Genomic DNA, 16,849 nt, shown 5'->3' with positions numbered 1-16,849 from the left:
TTTTGCAAGTAAATACTGGACTCAATGTTCCGTACTTATCCTGCCTATTCTAGATAGTAAACCTTTTTAAAAAGGTTCTGCCTCTCGAGGTATTACACAAAAAATACACTTGTCTTCGCCTAACAAATAACATTAGAAACAACATCACACCGCATTAACGTGGGGTTCATCATCATCTGCCACAGTATTAACAAGCTCTTTAAAGAGTTTAAGGGATAGTTGTTCAAAACAAGATGGTGGGGGCAGATCAGCAAAAAACCTGCAGATGCTGGAAATCTGAAACAAAGAACTGGAGAAACCCAGCAGCATAGGTGGTGAGAGAAATGGTTTTGAGTTGAGTTTTTTAGAAAGATGCAAAAAGTAACTTCAATTTTTGTTTTTATCATGGCAGCTGGCAACAATGTCGTTTTTCAGTCTTTCATAGCCAGTGTCAGTATCAAAACACTCCCAGATCAGATATCAGAACAAGGGGCCCAATTCTTCAATAGCTTTGCACTGCAAGTAGCAGCAACTATTAAACAAATGAGAGCCTGCCTGTCCCTTTGCATTTCACCCAGTGTCTGCACTCAAACTCCATTTCAAAAGACCAAAACAACATTGCAAACTGGTTGAAAAAGATCTGAATGCAGCAAGTGACAACAGATCACCTCAGTGACAGAGGGCAGCAGAACACAGTAAGGAAACTACATAGAACATAGAATAGCACAGCACAGTACTGCCCTTCGGTCCTCAAAGTTGTGCTGGCCTTTTATCCTAGTCTAAGCTTAGACTAACTTATACACGTTTCATTGCACTATCATCAATGTGCCTATCCAAGAGTTGCTTAAACATCCTTAATGTATCTGACTCTACTACCACCGCTGGCAATGTATTCCACACTCCCATCACTCTCTGAGTAAAGAACCTACCTTTGATCTCTCCCCTAACCCTTCCCCGAATCACCATGAAAATATGCACGGTGGCTCAGTGGTTAGCACTGCTGCCTCACAGCACCAGTGACCCAGGTTCAATTCCATCCTTGGGTGACTGTCTGTGTGAAGTTTGCACATTCTCCCTGTGTCTGTGTGGGTTTCCTCTGGGTGCTCTGGTTTCCTCCCACAGTCCAAAGATGTGCAGGTCAGGTGAATTGGTCAGTATCAATTGCCTGTAGTGACGAGTGCTTTAGTCAGAGGGCAATGGGTCTTGTTGAGTTACTCTCTGGAGGTTTGGTGTGGACTTGTTGGGCTGAAGGACCTGTTTCCACACTGTAGGGAATGTAATCTAATCATGATTTTAACACCCGTACATGTATGCAATAAAGAAAACATAGTTTCTGACAAGCAATGACATTGCTGCAGCTTTGCACACCTTGTGTCCTCTCACTGACAGTTTCTTTAGGGTTAAGGATTGAGTTGGATGCCTTTCACCAACACTGGCAATAAACGATTGAGGGCTGTGTGTGTGTGTGTGTGTGTGTGTGTGTGTGTGTGTGTGTGTGTGTGTGTGTGTGTGTGTGTGTGCGCGCGCGCGCGCTGGATAGACAGCTGATCCTTATTTCCTGTTTCTGCCAGATTGGAAAAGAGCACAGGACTGGCACTTGGTCTAAAGTGGAAGTGACTGAAGTGGCCCCGGGCCTATGAACTGTTGCTGGTAACTCTCCCACTTCAGACCAGAGGAATTCCAGAAAATTAAGCAAATAAAAGGTACCAAGAGATTATGGGTCAGATTCCCAGCTCTCCGGGAGGTTTCAGGAATTAAAGATTAATCTCAAGGAATGTAATATTGTAAAGCAATTAAAAAGTGTATATATAACTAAAAATTGCACACAATTCTTTCTAGTTACGAAACCATTGCATTCGGGGAAAATGGCCAAGTGAACATTTAAATCTGGAAGTAATGTTCCAATATGTTACACCTTGCCATTGGATAAAGTTAATAAAGATTGTTTCGCTGCTTATTTGGAACTGCCCCTTATGCATTAACATGAAGCTGCTTCCATTGAAATGTTTATGTCTGAAGATTGGTTGCACTGAATGGATGAAGAAGTTTGCTGTATATCCTGTATATTTAAATGCAGTAACATACTGACTAGATTGAGCCTGGTCACTTCCATGGTGAGCCACAATCACAGAACAGGTTCATGGCTGGAAGTCTCTGATAGTACTCTTGCCAGCTGTAGTTCATTGGTGGCACTGCCATTCTGTTATGAGGTTATGGATTGAGTTTTCACACCAGAGACCTGCGTACAATCTACATTGGTATTAGAGACTGCCACACTGTCAGGGGCGCAGTCTATAGATGAGACATGAAACAGAGATCCTGTCAACCCTCTCGGGGGGGCATAACAACCAGACAATGGCACTATTTACCAGACGAGCTGCTCAGTTCTCCATAATGCCCTGGCCAATAATTGCCACTCAACTAACATTACCATAAACACAGATATTCTGGTCATTATTACATTGCTATTTGTGGGTGCTTACTGTCCATAAATTTGTCGCCACGTTTCCTCCTTTTTAATAGTGACTTTGCTCCAAAAAGTACTTCACCTTCTGGAATTCACTTTGGGATGTGCCAGGGTGGTGAAAGACGCTATATAAACGCAAGTTCATTCTTGCTTTGCGTGGTAACTCCAGCAACTTTGGAGCCACAGAATGTCAGCTTCTTCAGGAGAAGGAGGATGAATATAGTGAGCAGGGATGTTGGAGAACGAACCAGTAGTGGTAAGGTGACCTCGAGTTGCACTCCTTCAGGCAATCTTCCCACAGCTAATGGCAATAGTCGGATAAGAGCTTGCATTGTTTCGGTTAAAGCCAGTAATTCAATCTTGTGGTTTCTGATGACATGCTAAACAGGAAAGGTTCCTGACATGCTCAGAGCAGCTCAATTGAATTCCTTGAGCAGAGTATCCGCAGTTAATGGCTTATACTCAATCAATCAAAGGTGGCTGAGGGAATTAGAAAGGGGGAATGGGTGAGGGACGATATGGGGTGCAACAAGCAGGTAGGATGAAGGCAATCTGTCACCACAGCCCTCCCAAAGGGGATCCAATTCTGGAAAAGCTGTTCATCCTTTAGAAAGTATTGTGTGAAATAGAAGCCTCTTTTCCAGATCCTACTACTGGCTAACTGCTGTGTACTTGCACTATTTTTGGCTTTTATTTTGACTTCCCCTTTCCGGCATTTCCAGTTTAGCTCCTTTGCACTGTTCTGCAAGAGCAGGCTACCCCTCAAGACTCTGATGAAACAGAGCTGTCATAAAATTGATACTGTGCCTTCTAAATTTATGACATGCAAGCAGACTGTCACTGCAGCATCCACAGCCAAGTCTTCACAGTAGGCAGAGTGAAATGTATTGAAGCAGTCGTAAATCAAACACTGAAACAAAGCAGAACCGGTTGCAGAAATCTGGAGTAAAAGCAGAAAGTGCTGAAAATACTCAGCAGGTCTGTTGGCCTCTGTGGACAGAGTTAACCAGGTCAGAAGCCTTTTATCAGAGCTGCCAGGTACAGGAAAACTATGTGATAACATTGCACAGATGTCACACTGAGCTGAAAAATGGTAAATACAACCTGCTTTAGAACATAGAACATTAAACAATACAGCGCAGAACAGACCCTTCAGCCCTCAATGTTACGCCAACCTGTGAACTCATCTCAGCCCATCCCCCTACACTATTCCATCACCATCCATGTGCTTATCCAAGGATTGTTTAAATCTCCCTAATGTGGCTGAGGTAACTACATTGGCAGGCAGGGCATTCCACTCTCACCTTACCACTCTCTGAGTAAAGAACCTGCCTCTGATATCTGTCTTAAATCTGTCACCCCTCAATTTGTAGTTATGCCCTCTCATACAAGCTGACGTCATCATCCTAGGAAAAAAGACTTTCACTGTCTACCCTATCTAATCCTCTGATCATCTTGTATGTCTCTATCAAATCCCCTCTTAGCCTTCTTCTTTCCAATGAGAACAGACCCAAGTCTCTCAGCGTTTTCTCATAAGACCTTCCCTCCAGACCAGACAACATCCTTGTAAATCTCCTCTGCACCTTTTCCAATGTTTCCACATCCTTCCTGTAATGGGGCAACCAGAACTTTACATAATATTCCAAGTGCGGCTGCACTAGCGTTTTGTAAATTTACACAATTTACGACCCTGTCTCTCTCACATTAGCAAAGAGGGGAGGTAACAATATTGCAATACAGTTCCTTTTCTTTTAAGAAAACATGAGACAGGCTAAAATTAAATTTGCAAATAACATGATCGAAACTTACAAATAATAAACTCATGCGTGCTCTCTCACTAATGGTTCCATTGTCTACAGCTAAAGTCTCCAAGAGTCTGGCTCCGGGTTAGGACATGTCCATCCACTGAGTGCTGGAGGACCTAGAACTGGGGAAGAGGTCGGGGTTGCCTAAGGGTGACAAGGAGGAGTGGTCTGGATGGATTCCAGACTGCCCACCACCCCCCAAACCATGGAGTTGCTGCTAATGATAAAATTCCTCTTGGTAGCTGTGGCCATTGTAGTGCAACATTTGGGACATCTTCAAAAATGAAAAGGGAAAAGTACATAAGGTCTAGGATGCTAAGAACAGAATGGGCCCTGGAGGAACATCAGAAGAGTAGAACCAGTCTTAAATGAGGAATCAAGCGGGCTAAAAGGGGTCATGAAATAGCTTTAGCGAGCTGAATTAAGGAGAATCCCAAAGCATTTTATTCTTGTATAAGAAGCAAGCGGGTAACTAGAGAAAGGATTGGTCCACTAAAGGATAATGAAGGAAGGCTGTGTGTCGAACCTGAGAGAATGGGTGAGATTCTGAATAATTACTTTGCACTAGTGTTCACTGAGGAGAGGGACATTGAAGGTTATTAATATGGACAAATCCCCAGGACCAGATGGGATCTATCCCAGGTTACTGAGGGAGGCAAGAGAGGAAATAGTTGGGTCTCTGACAGATATCATTGTAGCATCCTTAAATACAGGTGAGGTGCCAGAGGACTGGAGGGTTGCTCATATTGTCCCCTGTACAATAAGGGTTGTAGGAATATTCCAGGTGACTATAGACCAGTGAGCCTGAAGGTACTGAGGGATAAAATCTATTTATATTCGGAAAAGAATGGGCTTATCAGTGATAGGCAACATGGTTTTGTGCAAAGGAGATTGTGCCTTACCAACTTAATAGAGTTCTTTGAGGAAGTGACCAAGTTGATAGATGAAGGAAGGGCTGTTGATCTCATATACATGGACTTTAGTAAAGTGTTTGATAAGGTTCCCCATGGTAGACGAATAGAGAAAGTGAAGTCACATGGTATGCAGGGTGTTCTATCATGATGGATAAAGAACTGGCTAAGCAACAGGAGACAGAGAGTAGTAGTTGAAGGGAGTTTCTCGAAATGGAGAAAGGTGACCAGTGATGTTCCACAGGGGTCAGTGTTGGGGCCACTGTTGTTTGTAATATACATAAATGATTTGGAAGAAGGCCCTGTTGGTATGATCAGCAAGTTTGCAGATGACATGAAGATTGGTGGAGCAGCAGAAAGCAGAAGGGACTGTCAAAGAATACAGGAGGGTATAGATAGACTAGAGAGTTGGGCAGAGAAGTGACAGATGGAGTTCAATCCAGGCAAATGTGAGGTGATGCATTTTGGGAAGTCTAATTCTTGAGCAAATTATACAGTGAACGGGAGAGCCTTGGGAAAAGTTGATGAGCAAAGAGATCTGGGAGTTCAGGTCTATTGTACCCTGAAGGTTGCTGCGCAGGTGGATAGAGTGGTCAAGAAGGCATATAGTATGCTTGTCTTCATCGGACAGAGTATTTAGTATAAGAGCTGGCAGGTCATGTTATAATTGTACATGGCATTGGTTTGGCCGCATTTAGAATACTGTGTACAGTTCTGGTCACCACATTAGCAAAAGGATGTGGACGCTGTTGAGATGATGCAGAGAAGGTTTAAGAGGATGTTGCCTGGTATGGAAGGTGCTAGCTATGAAGAGAGGTTGAGTAGGTTAGGTTTGTTTTCACTAGAAAAAAGGAGATTGAGGGGGGACCCTCATGAAGGGTATAGACAGGGTGGATAAAGATAAGTTTTTTCCCAGGGTGAAGGATTCAATAACAAGAGATCACACTTTCAAGGTGAGAGGTGAAAGGTTTAAGGGGGATACACGTGGCAAGTACTTTACACAGAGGGTGGTAGGTGTCTGGAATGTGTTGCCAGCATAGGTAGTAGAGGCAGGCACAGTAGATTCATTTAAGATGCATCTGGACAGATGCATGAGTAGGTGGGGAGTAGAGGGATACAGATGCTTAGGAAATGTGCAACAGGTTTAGACGGTAGATTTGGATCAGCCCAGGCTTGGAGGGCCGAAGGGCCTGTTCCAGGGCTGTAAATTTTCTTTGTTCTTTGTTCTTTGAAACCTGTCAGTACTTCCCCGGATTGCCACCGCTCTTTTGAGGTGCTATAGGTCACAGGTTCGGAAGGTGCAGTGACTTGGAGACTTGGTGAGTTGCTGCAGTCTGTCACAAATGTTGCTGTGCTGGTGGGCAGGGTGAATGTTTATGGATGTGGTGCCAATCAGGCTAATAGTTTCAGATGATATTGAGTTTTTCTGAGTGGTGTCAGATGTACTCATCCAGACAACTGGCGAGTATTCAATCACATTCCAGGTTTGCAGTTTGTAGATGGTGAACAGGCTTTAGTTTATATTTAGATTAACAGAATAGAACTTAAAATGTAACATTACTGCACAGGAACTGCCTTTAACTGCAGCAATCAACAGAACAGGAGCTGAGCTTAACTTCCAGTATTCAGCTTCCTCCCCAAATAAACTACATTCCTGAGTTTTAGCCTCTCCAGCTGAAAGTTGTTTCAATTATGGTCAACAATTTTATAAAACTATACCACCTTGCCCTAGCCATTTTAACATTTTATGTAACTCCTATATTACAGATATAGAGCTTGTAAAAGCCTCTGGCTCATATTATCCCGCTGTCACTCTGCTATTATATAATAGTTTGCATGTAATTTGCATTGACAGCAGCCTTAAGTTGGAGGATTTCTCAATGTTACTCAATAGCAGCAGAGTTCAAACTGGGATTGTGCTCAGGAAAACAGAAGATATGTGAATTTTCCTTAGCTCTTCACAGTCAAATTAGAATTTCCCAAAATGTGTAGGAATCCCCAACAGGTCACCAGAAGAGGTAAAACACTCCTCCATCTTAATTTAGCAATTCCAGAACAACACAGCACTCCCTCCAATACTGTATGAGCACTTTAAAAGAATCCAGAGATTTGACGACAACAAGTACTCAGCTTAAAGTCCATTCCAAACACTGATCATTCCCTGTCTGAATAACATCCTGGTCTCAATCCCTAAAATTACCAGTCTCTGGCAGGAATTTTGATCATATTTAGGTCAGAGCACATAAGGAAACCAATGTTCCTTTCCTAAAATAAACTATTGAACCAAATAGATCTTTACAAGAATTCTTACTTTGAAAATAAAATGTGTGGAATCTAGGTGTTGTTCGTTTAGAGTCATTGAGTTATACAGCATGGAAACACACCCTTCAGTTCAACTCGTCCACATCAGCCAGGTATCCTAAACTGATCTATCCCATTTGTCAGCATTTGGCCCACATCCCTCTAAACGCTTCCTATCCATGTACCTTTTAAATGTTGTAATTGTACCAGCCACCACCACTTCCTCATTCCATACATGCACCACCCTCTGTTTGAAAAGGTTGTCCTTGGGTCAAATCTATTCCCTCTCACCACCCTACCCTGCGAAAAATACCTTGGCTAATCACCTTATCTATGTGGTCAGAATTTTTTTTTGTCACCTTTATTAGCTTATGCTCCTGTATTTATTTATGAGCTAAATTTAAATTCTCCAGTCGCCATGGTGAGATTTGAACTAGTGTCTCCGGATTGTTGGTCACTGACCTAGTAATGTAAACACAATGCTACTGTTTGAAAGTACAACTCTGCAATATTCTGGGACAGGGTCAGAAGTCAAGTCTTTAGCTTGCTGCCTGAGCCAGACAACTGGATACAGAGTTGGCAGTGACCTAGAATGAAAATCTTCTATAAAGGGTAAGACCTTCCTTTCTAAATAAAGCATTGAAGGTCTCACCCAATCCCAGAGTATTTACTCAAGCAACAGTGCCCAAAGCAAGCTGCTCCTTACCAGTAACAAGACTTGTCTCGACTCTCATAGTCCGTGAAGTCGGAGTTGATGAACATATCCTTATATATGCGCCCACACAGGCAGTAAAGGTCAGATGAGATCTGCTTCCCAGTCTCCACCACTGGCAGGATCACCGACAGGGCTCTCTCCCGATCTCCAGGTTGGTTCCTCCTGTCATAAAGATACCTCCACAGTCAGAGAAGATTGACCAATGAAAGCAGTGCTTAGTGTCCCCATTGATGCTTTACTTTCTGACCTCGCCCAGGAGGCTATTTGGCCGACTGATTCTGTACCAGCCTTTTGAAAGAATCCTGACTTGACTCACTCCATGTGACTGATCCTCCTGCCAAAGGGAATAATTTCTTGGTAATGGTTCCAGGAATGTAGGATTTTAGTAACAGGACTAGAGTGGAAGAAGTTGACTTTGTTCTCTTCAGGGCAAAGAATTTTGAGGGGAGATCTGCAGGAGGTGGACAACATAACAAATAGTTGAATGAAATAAATAAAAATCTGCTCATTAGTTGATGGCACAAGAACAGAGTTGGGAAAGAAATACACAGGAGGTGTGAGGAATAGTTTTCTTTTTATACACAGTGAGTGACAAAGTTTTGTAACTCACTGCTTACGATGGTAATTAAAACAGAGACAGTAACTGCAAAAGAAATTGTGGTCACATGGAAGACATTACAGGGATATCAGCATCAGCTGAAGACTGGGTGGCACAGTGGCTCAGCGTTTAGCACTGCTGCCTCACAGTGCCAGGGACCCAGGTTCGATTCCATCTTTGGCCGACTGTCTGTGTGGAATTCTCCCCGTGTCTGTGTGGGTTTCCTCCAGGTGCTCCGGTTTCCTCCCACAATCCAAAGATGTGCAGGTCGAGTGAATTGATAAATTGTCCACAGTGTTAGGTGCATTAGTCAGTGGGAAATGGGTCTGGGTGGGTTACTCTTCAGAGGGTCGGTGTGGATTTGTTGGGCTGAAGGGTCTGTTTCCACATTGTAGGGAATCTAAACTAACCAATGGAGCCAACATTAATGTGATGGGCTGATAGCCTCTTTCTATGCCATAAAGACCCTATGGCTACAGGTATCCCCCGCTATCTGAAAGTGGAGCCTTCCTATGAAACCTTTCGTAAGTCAAAACGGGGTAAAGTGAAGAAGAATTAATTTATTTGGGAAAAGGTTTGCCTTTTCTCATAAAAGCAAAAATCCTCTTCGGATTTCTTTAAGTTAGCAAAAACAGGTACTAATGTAGGAGTTTCATACAAGTGATGTGGCATAAAGTGAACTTCCAAAATGCGGGGGTGACCTGTATATCGTTACTCGGAACACTGCTACCAAAACCTCTCTAACTCGAAGGAGAATAATCCCAACTTCTCTGATCTCTCCACTTGTCCCCTCCCTCACAGCAGCATCTACTTCGGAAGGGCCCAAGGAAGACCAAGGTGGCTACAAAATGTTTCAGAAACTGAAACAGGAGGACAGGTGGAGGTATTGACTAAGGAGATGTTTCACTGCTGACAATAAAGAATGTTCCAGAGGGATAAAGGACAAAATAAAATTGGCTTGTATTCAGGAACAAAAAATGTGCAGTTACATTGCACAATGTAGTCTACCATCCAGCAACCAGTGGGAAGGATGTGGAGGATGAAATCTGCAAGGAGATTACAGAGGTACAAGAATGATCAAGTCGTTATGACTTACATTTTTCAGAAACTGACTGACATAGCAATAATGGAAAGGACGGAGAGGAGGATGATTTCCTAGAGATGGCTCAGAAATACTTCCTACAGTAGTACTTTAAAAATCCATTGAGGAAGAAGGAACAGGTAGACTCGGTCCTTGAAAATAAGGTTGGTCAGGTAGATCAAGTTTCAATGAAGAACATTTTGGGTACAGTGATCACTGGGCCATAACGTTTAAGCTGTGTGTGGAAAAGGACATTGAACAAACCAGAATAAGAATAATTAACTGGGGAAAGGCAGCTTGTAGTGACTGGAATGAACTCAGCCAGGTGGACCTCACAGAATATGAGTTCTCTGATTGGACCAGATTAGCAGCCCCAATCAGGGAGCCCTGGCTGACAGATATAAACAGGAGTTTCAGGGGTTCTGCTCACTCGCTGGATCAGCTCTGTGCTAGCTTTTACTCAAGCATGCTTCAAGCTCTGTCTAGCTAAGCGAATATTTAATCAAGTTATCTTCTCTATGCTGAAAATGTGTTGCTGGTTAAAGCACAGCAGGTCAGGCAGCATCCAAGGAATAGGAGATTCGACGTTTCAGGCATAAGCCCTTCATCAGGAATGAGGAGAGTGTGCCAAGCAGGCTAAGATAAAAGGTAGGGAGGAGGGACTTGGGGGAGGGGCGATGGAGATGTGATAGGTGGAAGGAGGTCAAGGTGAGGGTGATAGGCCGGAGTGGGGTGGGGGGGGAGAGGTCAGGAAAAAGATTGCAGGTTAGGAGGGCGGTGCTGAGTTGAGGGAACCGACTGAGACAAGGTGGGGGGAGGGGAAATGAGGAAACTGGAGAAATCTGAGTTCATCCCTTGTGGTTGGAGGGTTCCCAGGCGGAAGATGAGGCGCTCCTCCTCCAGCCATCGTGTTGTTATGTTCTGCCGGTGGAGGAGTCCAAGGACCTGCATGTCCTCGGTGGAGTGGGAGGGAGAGTTAAAGTGTTGAGCCACGGGGTGGTTGGGTTGGTTGGTCCGGGCGTCCCAGAGGTGTTCTCTGAAGCGTTCCGCAAGTAAGCGGCCCGTCTCCCCAATATAGAGGAGGCCACATCGGGTGCAGCGGATGCAATAGATGATGTGTATGGAGGTACAGGTGAACTTGTGGTGGATATGGAATGATCCCTTGGGGCCTTGGAGGGAAGTGAGGGAGGAGGTGTGGGCGCAAGTTTTACATTTCCTGCGGTTGCAGGGGAAGGTGCCGGGAGTGGAGGTTGGGTTGGTGGGGGGTGTGGACCTGACGAGGGAGTCACGAAGGGAGTGGTCTTTGCAGAACGCTGATAGGGGAGGGGAGGGAAATATATCCCTGGTGGTGGAGTCTGTTTGGAGGTGGCGGAAATGACGGCGGATGATACGTTGTATACGGAGGTTGGTGGGGTGGTAGGTGAGAACCAGTGGGGTTCTCTCTTGGTGGCGGTTGGAGGAGCGGGGCTCAAGGGCGGAGGAGCGGGAAGTGGAGGAGATGCGGTGGAGGGCATCGTCGATCACGTCTGGGGGGAATCTGCGGTCCTTGAAGAAGGAGGTCATCTGGGCTGTGCGGTGTTGGAACTGGTCCTCCTGGGAGCAGATGCGGCGGAGACGAAGGAATTGGGAATATGTGATGGCGTTTTTACAGGGGGCAGGGTGGGAGGAGGTGTAGTCCAGGTAGCTGTGGGAGTCAGTCGGTTTATAGTAGATGTCTGTGTTGAGTCGGTCGCCCGAGATAGAAATGGAAAGGTCTAGGAAGGGGAGCTTCTCTATGCACCTTCTCAAATCCTTCATTATTTTAAAACCCTCTATCACATATCTCAAACTTCCTTGACTTAAATAGCCCTACAGTAGTATCTCACTTATCTCCTTGTAACTGTAGAATCACTATCTGCTCTGAGTTTCATGAATCCACACTCCATGACTTTAATGTATCCCCATGTTTTGGAGCCAACAAATTCTCCAAGGGCTCTAACTTCAACAATGTTTTGTTCAAAGTGAGAAAGTCATATCCATTTCCCAGTTCCAAGCCTCTCCAATCCTTCAATCCTACTGTTATAATTCAGTAACTATTTCATTTTTTCACATGTCAATAACTGCAAGGCAAGGGAGATCAAGTTACACCCAGCAGCAAGTCACACCCAAACATTTTACATCTGATTTGAAAGTAACCTGGCAATTATTTAAACAAATAGACAACCCAAGGATGTTAACATTTAAATAGTATGAAATCTGATTGCTTATCAAGTCACAAATTGTCTACTGCAGTCAACAAAACAGAACAGGGAAACAATTCCAAGAATGTTCAAAGAGAAGTTTTTCTCTCACTCTCTCTCTCTCTCCTCATTCCAATTTTGCTCACTCACTCCCTGGTCTGTCCCTTTCCCCATTCTTTCCTTCTTGTCCTCCCACTCCCACTTCCTCCCTCTCAGTCTGACTTGTCACTCAGCCTCCCCGTCTGTCCTCTCTTCCCATTGCCCCTCCCTCTCTCAGCAGCGAGGATATCTCTGTTCAAACTATTCATCCTTTCTTGCTCTTACTGGTAAACACTATCATTTTCTCTCTTCTTTTACAGCTGGCTTGCTGCTGATTTTTCACACCTCCTTTTGCCCTGTCAGACCAACTATTTTGTTTCATTATATCCAAGAACTCCCTAGACGAAGCAATGCTAATAATTCAAAGGCTTTGATAAACTATCACAAGCACAGGTACAGCTGTGTTTGTCTGTGTTTTGATGACGCTGTTAAAGCTACATACTCCATGCCAGTTACTGAGTGATCTTCATTTCAGAGTGAGAGCTCCTATTCCTGGATGCACTGAAAGATTCAAACCCTGTTTTAGAACCATGTAAACTATCCTCAGAATCACTCAAATTGACCTCTTCTGTCCCTCCTTCTTCCATGTTAAAGATTTTGTGGCAAGGAATCTTTGTACCTAAAATGGCGCTAGAAAAGTGACATTATACACTTTTCACTGTACTCCTGTATCCCTGTGTTTGAGTACACCTGACAATAAAAACTAATTCTAAATGTAGCAGTGGAGGAGCTGGTGAAAATATCCTCAAAAATTAGAACTTGTTAATTAGAGGCAAAATTATGTCCCATTAGATAATTTTTAAACCAAAATATATGACAGGCAGCATCACTTTTATATTCATCAATGAATATTCATCAAACAGGGACAGTAATATCACGAATGAAATTGTATTTATAAAGCATATTCCACAACCCAAAATGTTTTACAGCCATTGACACACTTTTGAAGGGTTGTAATGTAGGAAATACAGCAACCAATTTGCACAAAGCACATTCCCTCAAAAGGGGAGGAAGATTCCAAGCAATCGGATAATGCATTGAAGATAGAAAGTCAGGGGCTGAGGGGTGACCTTCTCGAAGTTTATAGAATCATGAGGAGCATGGATAGGGTAAATAGACAAGGTCTTTTCCCTGGGGTAGGGGAATCCAAAACTAGAGGCCGCAGGTTTAAGGTGAGAAGGGAAAGATTTAAAAGGGACCTAAGGGGCAACTTTTTTACGTAGAGGGTGGTGCATGTGTGGAATGGGTTCCAGAGGCAGTGGTGGAGGCTGGTACAGTTGCAGTATGGGCCCTCTCCCCCGCCCCCGACCTATCACCTTCATCCCTTACCCCACTCACCTATTGTACTCTGTGCTAATTTCTCCCCACCCCCACCCTCCTCTAGCTTATCTCTCCACCCTTCAGGCTCTCTGCCTTTATTCCTGATAAAGGGCTTTTGCCCGAAATGTCGATTTTACTGCTCCTCGGATGCTGCCTGAACTGCTGTGCTCCTCCAGCACCACTGATCCAGAATCTGGTTTCCAGCATCTGCAGTCATTGTTTTTACCTGTATGAATAGGAAGGGTTTGGAGAGATATGGGCCAAATGCAGGCAAATGGGACTGGATTAATTTAGAATATCTGGCCGGTATGGGCACGTTGGACCAAAAGGTCTGATTCTGTGCTCTACATCTCTGTGACTCTATTTAACCTCAACTGCTGGTAAATCACAGAATCATAAAGTGCAGAGGGAGACCATTCAGCCCATCGTATCTATGTCAGATATTTGGAAATGATTCCTAATTCATTGCACATTCCAGGCCTTTTCCCATGCACCTTCAACGATTTCCTCTCCAAGTCTGTAGCCAAAAAAGTTAAGCTCGCATCCAGTACCTTCACTGACAACCTGCTGTTAAAACCCTCAGTGGGTGAGATGCATTGGTAAGAATGCAGAGAAAGTTACCGAAAATAGTTGAAGAGATGAAGCACACCTGTTTTGAGTCACAGGTTGGTGCTTTTTCCCAATATGCCTCACAATAGGTCATCAGTGGACCTGGCCTCCAATGTCTGAGTGGCTGAGAGAGTTTCCCAACAATCCTCTGATTCCTGGGAAATGCTGCTACCTTTTCCCTCAGAAAATCACTTCGTATGTCAAACTTTCCAAGGACTGAGGGGAAAGAGTGACTTGTAGGAACACAAGCTGCTCATTTAACCAACTGAGCTCACTTTCCCCATTCAATAAGACCATGGCTGATCTTCCAGCTCAACTCTACCTTATAGAGCTTTTCTCTTATCACTTAATCCATAGTCAAACATCCTCAGTCTTGACTCTACTCAATGATTGAGCATCCACAGTTCTCAAATGTTGGGAATTCCAAAGATTTGTTGGGCTAGAACAAGGAAATTTCTCCTCAGCTCAGTGCTAAATGGCCATCACTTATGTTCTGAAAGTCACCCGTTAGCTAGATTCCCCAAAAAAGGAAACCTTACTCCAAATCTACCTGGCCATCACTCTCATGAGATCACTTCTCATTTTTCTAAATTCCAGGCCGACTGGACTTAATCTCTCCTTATTGAGCAATCCTCACAGCCCAGATATCAGTTCAGAGGATCTCCGTGGCACTTCCTCAAGATGTCCTTCAGTCTGAAGACCAAACTGCATACTGCACTCCAGGTGGGACCTGACTAATGCCCTGTATTACTGTGGCAAGATGTCCTCACTCCAAGAGCCTTGTAACAGAAGGTAGAACACCACTGAACTTCCTAACTGCCTGCTGTACCTGATCGTATGTGAAAGGAATGAGGTGACCTTGTTGGCTTTAAAAGCATTTTTAGAGTCTAGTTGCTGTTTTAACTTAGAAAAATGTAGCAAAGTCCCACAAAGTGATGATGACCAGCTCACTTCATTGATGCTGGGTGAAAGATAAATGTTGACCAGTACAGCAGGGAGAACTCTCCATCTCTGGATCAGAATGGGAGGCCAAGTCCTTCAGGAAATATCCAAGGGACAGAAACGTTAAGGTCTCATTAGTGAAATAACTCCTCGGAAAACACAGTATTCCTTTCATTATGTATTCTGTTGAAGCTTAAATCTGAAATCTTCTGATGCAGAGGAGAGGGCTAAACACTGAGTCTTACAAAATAGCTTAAGACAAAGATGTCCACATCCCCTCACCATGCATCCTGCCATCTCCTCGGAGAATCAAAGAGGGGGTGAATGATACTCGGTGAGGCTGATCATGTGGAGCTACCCATGAGGAAATGCAAACACAAGGCTGTTCCAGGTCGTCACAAGGATGTCACAAGGAATTAAGGGCTACGGGGAGAATGCTGGGAAATGGAGTTGAAATGCCCATCAGCCATGATTGAATGGCGGAGTGGACTCGATGGGCCGAATGGCCTTACTTCCACTCCTATGTCTTATGGTCTTATGGTCACAGAGTTTGGAAAGGAAGTGTCAATGAGCACGTCTCGATATGACACCTACCTGTTTAATGCAAAACAGTAATGAAACTTGATATTCGGGAGTTCCGCCACATTACACGTCGGCAGCTTCTGCAGAGTTTCCACTAGCTTGATAGTTGCATCGAGATCCTTTGAAACGAAAATAGCACAGAGTCAAAACTCCTTAATTACTGTTACACAGCAAGGGCTAATTATCATTGCCCCTCACTAGCACTGCAATCAGCTCACATTGAAAACCACTTTCATGACTGCACGCTCAGTTAGTGTGACCACTACTCAAGACTTATTGAATTTGAATGTGTTCTGAGTTCTATTCTCCTGCTCTCCACAACCCACAACTTTCCTCCTTCTTGCTCCCATTAAATTGTAATGTCAGTAATTGGGAGCCATGACGCAGAGCTATCAGTGTTGGACTGGGCTGGACCATGTCAGGAGTCACACAACACCAGGTTATAGACTAGCAGGTTTATCTGAAGTGCTGCTCCTTCGTCACCTGAATATTGAAGTTTACTGCACACCAAAATTTTGAAAAAACAAACCATTTTACACTATACAGCTATTTAAAGCAGAAATTGCTGGAGAAACTCAGTAGATCTGACAGCTTCTGAGTGAAGAAAACAGAGTTGACATTTCCAGTCCAGTTCTCAGTTCTGACGAAGAGTCACCGGACTCAAAACTTTAACTCTGCTTTCTCTCCACAGGTGCTGCCAGACCTGCTGAGTTTTGCAAGCAATTTCTGTTTTTGTTTCAGATCTCCTTCATCCACAGTTCTTTGTTTAACTTTAACTATTTAAAACAATTTTACCACAAACATCAGAACTGAAGATTCAACCCTTCTATCTTCAGCAAAATCTTATGGTCACCCGGTCTCTACTTTAAAGATCTTTATTAGTTGGTCTGTTTGTAATTGGTTTCTGGAGCTTTCTGACCTCAAACGTCTCAGAACAAACACGTATTTTTCCAAACACTCAGTTTCTAGCAGTTTTCTGATTATGGACATTTTCTGTTAAGTTACTCAGGGCATTTTCAAGACTTTTTTAGAGGCTGAAATTATCAGCATCTTTGCTGTCTGACGCAAGTTACATACATTGCTTGACCTTTTGTATTTCTGTGATTCCAGGCTCCTGTTGCTAGACAACAAAAATCCTTTATCCATTTCTACCCTTGCTTCTAATGCACTGAACTATTCACCTCAAGGGTCTTGAAGATGTCATTTAGATGTTTGTAAACG

General features: G+C 43.8%; 1 protein-coding gene across 2 annotated transcripts in view; it reads right to left on the bottom strand.

Moving 5' to 3' along the window:
- Positions 1-16,849, bottom strand: part of LOC132830155 (mitogen-activated protein kinase kinase kinase 5-like) — a 179,809-nt gene that overhangs the window by 105,506 nt on the left and 57,454 nt on the right. For both annotated transcript variants that reach the window (XM_060847686.1, XM_060847687.1), the window contains exons 6-7: positions 15,641-15,747; positions 8,170-8,340 (exon numbers count right to left, since the gene is read on the bottom strand). In XM_060847686.1, coding sequence (XP_060703669.1) covers positions 8,170-8,340; positions 15,641-15,747 — 278 coding nt within the window. The remainder of the gene's footprint in view (positions 1-8,169; positions 8,341-15,640; positions 15,748-16,849) is intronic.

Source organism: Hemiscyllium ocellatum, chromosome 30, assembly GCF_020745735.1.
Source record: "Hemiscyllium ocellatum isolate sHemOce1 chromosome 30, sHemOce1.pat.X.cur, whole genome shotgun sequence".
Classification (NCBI taxonomy): domain Eukaryota; kingdom Metazoa; phylum Chordata; class Chondrichthyes; order Orectolobiformes; family Hemiscylliidae; genus Hemiscyllium; species Hemiscyllium ocellatum.
This window is presented reverse-complemented; position numbering and strand designations above follow the sequence as displayed.